The 10,000-nt window shown below is 37.8% G+C and overlaps 2 protein-coding genes across 2 annotated transcripts in view; both read right to left on the bottom strand.

Moving 5' to 3' along the window:
- Window positions 1–1,936, bottom strand: part of LOC122243124 (glucoside xylosyltransferase 2) — a 21,545-nt gene extending 19,609 nt beyond the window's left edge. The window contains exon 1 of the mRNA XM_043000610.2: window positions 1,485–1,936. Within this exon, the coding sequence (XP_042856544.2) occupies window positions 1,485–1,813 (329 nt within the window). The 5' untranslated portion in view covers window positions 1,814–1,936. The remainder of the gene's footprint in view (window positions 1–1,484) is intronic.
- Window positions 1,937–4,218: 2,282 nt separating this feature from the next.
- Window positions 4,219–10,000, bottom strand: part of LOC122243123 (juvenile hormone esterase) — a 7,112-nt gene continuing 1,330 nt past the window's right edge. Inside the window, exons 3-11 of the mRNA XM_043000607.2 lie at window positions 9,235–9,376; window positions 8,913–9,098; window positions 8,455–8,663; window positions 6,704–6,854; window positions 5,781–5,959; window positions 5,401–5,560; window positions 5,118–5,247; window positions 4,584–4,698; window positions 4,219–4,437 (exon numbers count right to left, since the gene is read on the bottom strand). Coding sequence (XP_042856541.2) covers window positions 4,327–4,437; window positions 4,584–4,698; window positions 5,118–5,247; window positions 5,401–5,560; window positions 5,781–5,959; window positions 6,704–6,854; window positions 8,455–8,663; window positions 8,913–9,098; window positions 9,235–9,376 — 1,383 coding nt within the window. The 3' untranslated portion in view covers window positions 4,219–4,326. The remainder of the gene's footprint in view (window positions 4,438–4,583; window positions 4,699–5,117; window positions 5,248–5,400; window positions 5,561–5,780; window positions 5,960–6,703; window positions 6,855–8,454; window positions 8,664–8,912; window positions 9,099–9,234; window positions 9,377–10,000) is intronic.

Below are 10,000 nucleotides of genomic sequence, written 5' to 3' on the forward strand. Positions count from 1 at the left end.
TATAACTTTGTATTATCTAACACCAATGTGCAATATGCTGTATCAGATGCACTTATCATTTGGGTGTTCAACAGGATCTGAGAATTATTCCCAATAAAAAATTAGTGTATCATCATTATTTGCTGAAGTCGGTTACAAAATAAATTACTATTCTGCTACTGCACAATGAATGACAAGATCTGTTAATAAATAAAGACACTGCAATGAAAAAAAAATGTACCAAATGTTGAGAAACCATTCTCCCACAAAAAGAGCAGTGAGACCATAGCAATTTGCCATTGGATCTGAACATAACAGCTATAATGGCATTGAAAAATCAGATCCTGAATGTCGCTATGGATTTTTCTATTACCATACATCCTTGCATGAATATCATAAATTAATGCAACATTAAACAGAAAATAACGTTCATTGGGAGCAAAGAAAAAGTTCTATTACTTGTAGTCATATATATACTTTCTGAGTAAACAACATATACTTATTGAAAAGCTATACAAGTGTATGGAGCTTTAACCCCTTCACGACAGGGCTTATACCTCCCTGATGCCACTCTTGCTGGCTAGATAACAAGCGGACACAGTGATTAACCCACACAGGACGGGTGGTACAGCATGTGTGATTGCCGCCCAGTCAAAAGCCGGCCAGTATTGTGCAGGCATTCAATTGATTTGCCATTCAAATTCGACGCCCCTAATTTGGACTCGCCCCGGCATTGGTCATTTCAAGGCTTTGTTAAGGGTGAGATCTTTCTCGACATGATGCCGCACTGGTTTTTGTATTTGTTTACATTATTTTCACAAGTAAAGAAAAATGTGTCCACACAAATGGAATTCCCTTGAGTATATATATATATATATATATTTTACAATGTTAGGCATATGTTTTGGGTGAGATCATGACGTGATAGGTTGTCATCTGGCAGTAGCAAAATATTCCCATGATGTGATATCATGTCACCTTATGCCAATGGGTTAATGATATATCTGTAAAAGCTTTTTCCTTATAAGTATGGATCAGATAGCCATTTTAATATCATGTCTTTTTTCCTAAATTTTGCTATTCCATAACTTTCACTGTAAAATTACTTAAATTATTATATGAAATATTGGTACATAAATATTGGCAGTGCCTTTCAAAATGTGACATTAGTCTTATAATCGTCTTCTTGTGATCTCTAACGGGAGACCAACAATATTGAGTCCAAGACAAAGATCAAGCAATCCTTGCAAATTTCACACTTCATACTCTGAATATGGTTGATGTATGTTTGCTGGCCTTTACAATAGGCATGATGCCAATGGTAATCCAATGGGTATCAGCAACATGCCAATTGTTGGTAGGTTTTATTTCCAATCCTTTTTTTTTCCAAAATACAACAGTGAAGTGAAAATGGTTAGTTCCTTTTTACAACCAACACCCCTTTGATACCTACAGTCTTGAACAAATAATAAAACACAGGTAATAAGTGCCAAAGAATAACTTACCTTTCCATACCATTCCCTGCAACGGCATTTGATTTCTGGATGCGATTTTCGGCGTCGAGGGGCCGCGCTTCAGTGGCTGACCTCACAGCCTGGGTCAAACGAGGTGTTACGGCATCCTTGTCGATTTCTTTGATCACCATGGCATCTCGAGGCTTGAGGTTCAGCGTCTCCGTGTCCGAGGCCGTTTTTGGTTGAGAAGAGACGAGGTCAACGCAGCCAGACGTGACCTCTGACCTGAGCATCCTTGTGACATCTCCACTGAATCCTAGCATCAGCAGGAGGCCTAATATGCCCCCTAGCACGACCACCAGCCTATAGGTGCATTTCATCTTGGCACGAAAACCCACACATGACACCTGTCATCACGCCCACGGCACGCCAGCCGCGTCCATCACGCCTACTCGCACGTCTTGAATCTCCCAAGCTCCGCGTAAACACTTTCTCTACGAATGTTGTGATCGCCTGGCGCCCAAATGTCGTACGGCAAAGTTTTTTTTTCAAACTATATATGATATCTTATCAACAATGTATATCTCTACAAAAAAATTAGTTTCAACTTATATCATTTTCTTTTATCAATATGCCCGTAAAAAGAGGTAAACGTTAGTTCTAGAATTAATGTACTTTACGTTTGGCAGCCATGTGAAGTTTCTGTTTGTTTACAAGTTTTTTTTTCGCAGAGAAGAAACAAAAGAAACTCGACCTGGAAAATGAAACGCATTCGCAAGGTTTAAAACTATTATGTATAACATTTGGGGAAATCAATATACGATATACGATTTAATTGATCTATGGAGTAGTCTTTAATCTACATCGTTTTACATTTATTAAAATACAATCCATTATTACCGCTCTCATTATAATTAACATAATCATTATCATTATCATCATTGTAATCACCGTTAGTGATATTGATAATCATTTTATCATTGATATCATCACCATTATTGTTACTATTAATTACATTGTTACCATCAACATCACCAATATCATTGATATCATCATGATGAATGGATAATGACCATTATCGTTATACCTGATATCATAATTTTCATGATAATGATTATCATCCCTACCATTATCACAATGGTATGATAGGGATCACCATGTGCAATAATCATTAGCATTATCACCTATCATTATGATGATTGTCATTTTCATTATTATCAATACATTCAATAATCTTAATCATTTTCAATACTAATAATCATTTTCATAACTATCAATAACATTAATCATTACTATCAATAACATTAATCATTTCCATTACTATCAATCATTTTCCTTTTTATTATCATCATTAGCATTATCATTATTACTATCATGAATATTATCATTACTGTTATTATTACCAACGTTTTAACTATTACTAGGATTAAAATTATCGCCATGACTATCTTTACAATTACTATCATCATGGTCATTATTTTTGACACCATCACTATATCATTACTATTATCATTATCATTTTTCTTCCATTATCATTATCATTAATCATTACTATTACTGTTATTACTACTATTATTGTCATTATCAGTATCATAATCTTCATCACTAATTTCATAACATTCGCAAATTTACGTGCGATTTTCTGCCGAATTACACGATGTTGCAGGTTAAAGCTCCGCCCCCATGTGTGCCAACTTACCCATTAATTTCGCCAATACGAAAACCATCGCCGAGTGGAGGAAATACCAAGCATTTCCCATTTTCCTTTTGTCGTTTCATTCGTTCGTTTGAGTAGTATTTTGAAGAGATCCTATGGCGACATTTAAGAGAAAATAAGTTTTTACGAACAAGCACAATCAACATATTCCATGTCGCATTAATTAAAGCAAAATTAATTCTAGGCATACTTTATATGTATCTTGATTTACCTTGGCCTAGTTGCATGACAGTGTATTAAATACAAGGGAAATTGTAAACTTTTGAACTCTGAAGAGATAGCTCGTTGTCCATCAAAATGTAGATTCGAATGTATTACTTTGATTGTGACTATATACACAAATAGCCTTTAATTAACAGTCTGCAGTAAGAGTAACTACAAATATACACGCATTATTTTTTTATTTTTTTATTTTTTATGTTTTATTTTTTTTGCTCTCGTGTCTATTTTCCATATAAAAAGGGAAATTCAGTTCTTTACGATTAAAAAAAATAAATGTAATCGAAGTTAAATGATTCAAATGATTATTTATCACCCACTTATTAAAGCTACTTAGGATGGGATTTATTTTACATTGTCATTTATTAGTCTTGAAAAATTGCTCATTATTGTAATCTTACTTCGTTTTGACTTCATTTTCTTGTAAACCACCTTTAAGACACTCCTTAAACGGCCGAATGAGATCTGAAATAATCAGGAAATATTTGGCATTTTCGCCGTTTGGTGATAGTTCGAGCATGCTTGTTGGCGGCCTTGTTGGTTAGGTTGGCACGCGTGTGTGGGCGGAACTATCTTTCAAAATAATTGGAAATACGGCAGCAAATGATTGCCAGTAGTTGCAGATAAGGGCGCTGCAGATAGCGCCTTATATTTCTAGGCTCATATGAATTGCAAAAGTAATGTAAGCAATTGGTTTGCTGTTACTAGTAATTCGGAGATTAAAAGAAGAAGTATACTGTTGGACTTCACTTCCTTTGTATTTAATTAAGTGTTCTGACGGGTCTACAGTATCGCCAGAGCTGGATCCTTCTAGATTTAAGGTTTCAGTAAATAAGGATCTGGAAATGAATTGTGATACAGATTTTAACATTTAATTATGTTTTGATTTATGTACATAACATATACGCTTGTTGCACGTGTTACAGTAAAAAAAAAAAGAGTCGAGTTATCATTTGATCAGGTTATGGGATAAAACATTGCTGGGCAGCCAGGGAAGCGGCATCCGAAGCGTTCAGGGTATAGCAGTTTGTTATTCTTCATTGGCATGTTCTTCCAGAACTTACGGACCTGAAATAATGATGGGGATGATAATTACCTTTGAGATAACCAGGACAACGCTCATTCTACATTCGTTCTAGCGATACAACACGTTATCGTTTAGTTTTAAATCCTTTTTGATTTACTGGAAAATAACATTAATAACGATGTAATACCTTGCAATTTTTTAACTTTTTCATGTCAGGCGAGGAGGTAATAGCCAGGTAAGAGTCTTTCAAAAATGACGTCGGTATCCAGCTGAAGCCGAGTGACAGGTCGGGTGTCGGGTGCCTGGACAAGATGAAAGAAATAGTGAAGATGCAGGAAGCTTGTGCAAAGAAATAGTGAAGATGCAGGAAGCTTGTGCAAAGAAATAGTGAAGATGCAGGAAGCTTGTGCAAAGAAATAGTGAAGATGCAGGAAGCTTGTGCAAAGAAATAGTGAAGATGCAGGAAGCTTGTGCAAAGAAATAGTGAAGATGCAGGAAGCTTGTGCAAAGAAATAGTGAAGATGCAGGAAGCTTGTGCGACACATGATGCATGATGCCAGTCTGTAACTAATGACATTAAAGTTACTCTTCGAATACACACTTGATTTACTGTGACGTTACTCGGAGTTCGTATTGTCGAGAACCTCAAATTGCAAAGATAAGGAATGGCGTCTGCAGCGAGGTCAAATTCTAATAAAGGTTAGGATATGTTTCCCCTTACCCAGTGGTGGCGAAATTGGTCCAGAGGTCCACCATAATACGGCTGACGAAGAGATCCTCGTCCCGCTGTAACTTCATATGAAATTTCTCTTGACTGAAGAGGTACTGAATATCATCTGTGTGGCCGACATCTAAACCAGAAAAAATGGTACACTGGATAAGTTAACTGTTGAGATAATCATGTAATTGTGTATTCTAGTATCATGCATTGCAATTTACATACCTATATTCAAGATATTAACGTTATTAATCTTTGAATCATTGTTTTTTTGGACTTAACTTACAGTCTTTGACCCAGTGCGGAAGAGTGGGGAAATAATTAGAAACATATTGGTATTCTCCACGATGCTGCAACTTGTATGTAAACACGTTTTGATGAGAAGTTCGGATATGTTGCTCGACCGCTTCCAGGTAACACATGTCGAAATATCTATCACTAAACAGCTGCAACATTGCGTGTAGCCATTCAGAAAATGCTTTATTGAAGATCGTTAACAATTAATTCAGTAAAATCACTCGAGTGAGATTTTAAATGATCGCATAATGTGTTAAGTATCGTTATTGCATGATACAACTCGAAACTTTATTCATCTCTATATTCAGCAATAGTCCCTGCCCACATTATAATAAACTTATCACTATCCCCATAACTATTTGCATTTACCCGGATAAGTTGACCTCGCTTCTCCTCTGTTATTTCAATGGGGCCCAGGTAATGGTGGAAGGCGCGACGAGCTAGGTACTCAGGGTCATCCTCCCAAGCCTCGAAAATGAGTGAAACCGGACCATTGACAGGGAAGTTCTGAACCAGGTCATCTGCTGCAGTTTTGTTCAGAGATAAAACTGGTCGAGGGAGGGAACAGACGATTACTTGCTTCCAAAGAGATTAGTTTTATTTTACATGCTGGAAATAGCCGACAGCTCCAAAGGGATGAGGGCCTGTGTTGTGCTTTTAGTCTCGGGTTATTTATCGTTGACCCTGCTCGTTTTATTTTAGATAGAGATTCAAGTAAAGGGAGCTTAGCTTGATATAACCTTCATGAAATAGTACTTCAAGACCAGCTGACTAAAACTTTGATTGCGATATATGCCACAGAATTGAGGTACCCTAAAAATAAAAAGCAGTTTGGGAATTGGAATAAACATTAATCACTCAAACGAAAAAAAAAGTGCTAAGAAACTTCATGTACTGACCAATGACACTTTTGAGGCTTTTGTTTTATAACCATTACTTACAATCAACCAATCTATAACGGCAATAAAAATAAAGAGAGTCTAAGTAAGCTACTGACTGGTTCTTTCTCTGTACATATTTTTAGCCTTTCTAGAAAAATAAATCAATTGTAACTCCGACTCAAAAAATGGTTATTCGAAGAAAGAAGAAGAAAAAAAAATTGTAATACGGATCTCCAGATTATTCTGAAAATGAACGTCACTTTTATATCACTGAGATGATTAAACTAAGTTAGCGTTGAATGCCAGATTAAACAGATTAAAACATGTAGCACTTAGTGAATTAGTGATTGAATCTTCAGAAGAAAATGTAACAGAAGTCTTAGTTCCTTTTCAAAGACCATCAAACCTCACTTAAGTCAGCCAGAAGGGCCTCGTCTTGTGTGATGCCGGAGATGAAGTCCACCTTGTTGTACCATCCCTTCTTCAGTAGAATGGCGGGATGGTCTGGCAGGAATTTGCCGTCGACGCGTGGCAACATTACTTGGGGGTCAGTGTTGAATATCTGGAAAAGTCAATTGTTTTCGTTTTCCAAGTTCATTGTGGGAAATGTACAAGATGTACAGATAAAAATGAAGATTTCAACGAGAAGCGTCGGTTACATCTCTCGTTTTGTGAAGGAATTCATTCTCAGTTAAACTTTTGTCTATATATACCCGTCTTCTAATTTGTATTTACCCTTTTGTAGGAGAAGTCTACGGATGATGATGGTGAAGACATGGATATAATTGATGACTGGCGTTGCCTTGTGGCGATGACGATGGCAGTGATGAGACAACTGCTACTACTAATAATAATGACAATAATACGAATACTAACATTAACACACTAACGTACTAATTATGTTATAATATATGATAATATTACAATGAGATATGATAATGATGCAATACAAAAAAAAAACTATATTGATATAATATAACAATAATTACAATGATGATATATCATCACTATTACTACTACGTGACTAGTCTCACTACTGATCATTAGAAAGGCAGCCAGAGCACAGTCCTCTGCCAAATCAAGTCTCAACCTCTCGGCATGAGAAATCTACTTCATTTAACCCCAAAACCGTAATCCAGACGCTACCCGTAGATACGAGAGTTGATATCCTTCTGCATGGGTGTCACCCTCTTGACACGAGCTGCACACAAGTTGGTGTTCTCGAAGACGCAAACCGAGTGATCCTTCGTGGTCTCATCTGCCTAGACACCGCTAAATTCTAGTTAAATACTCCCAGGGCCACAGACACTCCAGCCATAAAGATTCCTCAAGATTGCTTAGTAACTGTTTACGTAATCGTCTTTTTTTCCTTGCCACTCTTTAATGCAGTTATGTTCTTCCTCTCTAACCTAAAATCTACTCATAATCTAGCCGTATGAAAATATATTCCTACTTAAACATCCACTCTTTACCACAAGTCTACCCTAATATCTACTCAAAAGTGCAGAGAAATGCGCGTACACAAATTGTGACCGGCACATTTTTTTTTGTATGTGGCTGAGTTTCATTTTATGTATTTATCTGCCATATCAGTACCGAACTATTTCTAGTCTATTTTATGAGCGAGACCCATAAATTTCCATTCTAGTCAGCCAGTAACCTTCGCGTCATACTTCTCACCAATTAATCAACCAGCGAACCAAAAAGGAATACATAAACCGGACCTCGCCCAACGCCACGCAATCACTAACTATAATAACTACTGCTACCTCTTCTAATACTAGTGCTACTACTACTTCTACTGCTAATGCAAATGCTTCTACTACTATGACCATGATCGGAACATTGAAAATGAAAGTACAACCATGGTGCTCCAAAATATACCACGGTAGATGACAGAAAATTACATCACTGGCACTGAGACTGAGACTATCTGTAATTCCATCGTTAAGTTGTGATACTTTCACTACGTGGATTCAAGTCTTATAGGCAAATATACAAAAAGCAAGCTCAATGTAAGATGTTCAGTTCTTGATGTTAGATTCGCTGATAGATAGCTTTTCAATATTTCTCATAATTGAAAAAATACCTAATGTCTCCACAGAACAGACGTACCTTTATGCTTTTGTTTTAGAGAAAATGCTATAAAATTTCAGACTTACAAAGAAATCTTCCTGAGCTAAAGTTAGTTCTTGATGAGAGACATTTCTCAAGCAGGCGACAAGCGCTGAGCTGTTCAGAGGATGCAGATCACCCGGTCTTGAACAGTTGAACAGCTGATCGATCTTCGCGGACACTTGTTTGTGGTCTTCCCTCAATGTCCACGGACACAGTGCCATTCCTGATTGCATGATAGCTCGACTGAACAGTCCTGGTGAACATCAAACTGGATTTTAGAGAATGTGGATCAATCATACTATCAAATCTAGTTTGCCTAGTAATGGCAAATGTACTTCATGGCCACTTCAACAGGAATCGCATTAAAACTGCTACATGGTAGAAAATGAGTTTAGCGAAAAACGAGACGTGTCACGGGGTTTTCACTCACCCGTTTGAATACGGTAGAATGCGCTGCCATTCATCCATGTAAATTGATGTTATGTATCCGCACAGTACTTACCGGAAGACATTGGTGACAGGATATGGAAATGCACTGACGCTGCCCCGGAACTCTCTCCGAAGATGGTGACCTTCCCTGGATCGCCGCCGAGGTCATGGATGTTGTCTTGTACCCACAGAAGAGCCACCCTCTGGTCTTTTAGTCCTAGGTTGCCAGGGAGCTCACTGTCTTCGGTTGATAAGAACCCTGCAAGTTCACAGTTGCTTCAGAACACAAATCATTACTATTTTTCAATGTGAATCTTCCAAGTAGAATACCAGATGGCTAATGCCTACATAGGCCATGGCAAACGTATTCTAGAACCTTCTCAATAGGCACCAACCCAGTGTGGCCAAGCGGTACTGTATGACCACGAGGACCACATCCTTAGTGAGGAGCGGAAGGGGGCTGAAGGATTCAGCGCCTCCGTTCGTGAATCCGCCGCCATGAATCCACACCATAACAGGCAAGTCCGCCCGGTGTGGCTGGAAAAGTGATCACACAGGCAGTTAAATTAGGTATGGGAGTGGGCAGTGATACCAGATCAATTTTCATTGGTCTTCTTTCATACTAATTACATGAAATGTTCTATTGAATTTCAATCAGCTGGGCACGCGTGGCGTGAACGTGCCTACGGTAAGAAAATAAACCATGGCCTAGGGGAACGTGAATGTGCCAACGAGGGTAAATCTTTGTCTTTACTAATCAGAGTGTTTCTATCATACTAATAGTAATGCTTGCATTTAGTGACAGATGGACATTAGCATTACAATTACTATAATTACCGTAACATTGGTTTGCTTTAAAACTCCTGGCACGAACAAGAAATAAAGCCGTGAATGGCACACATCCACGGTCTTAACCAAGCACATCCGGCGGTGCAAGATATACATGAAGAATGAGAAGAAGGTGAACCAGACCATGTGCAGCGGCTGCAATGTGACCCTGTGCCAGTTTGCTTTGCGCAGTGGCACGTGCAGTTGTACGCACAGGTCGCCTTCTCCATCTCTTCATCTTGTTTTCGTTTGGAATGGCTATTTCTTTCGTATGTGTTTACAAAAATAAAAAATACACGAAAAAGTAAGGTATTTTGAGCTCTCATGAAATTC

This window comes from Penaeus japonicus, unplaced genomic scaffold (assembly GCF_977035675.1).
Source record: "Penaeus japonicus unplaced genomic scaffold, GWHDUDI00000001_assembly GWHDUDI00000018, whole genome shotgun sequence".
NCBI lineage: Eukaryota > Metazoa > Arthropoda > Malacostraca > Decapoda > Penaeidae > Penaeus > Penaeus japonicus.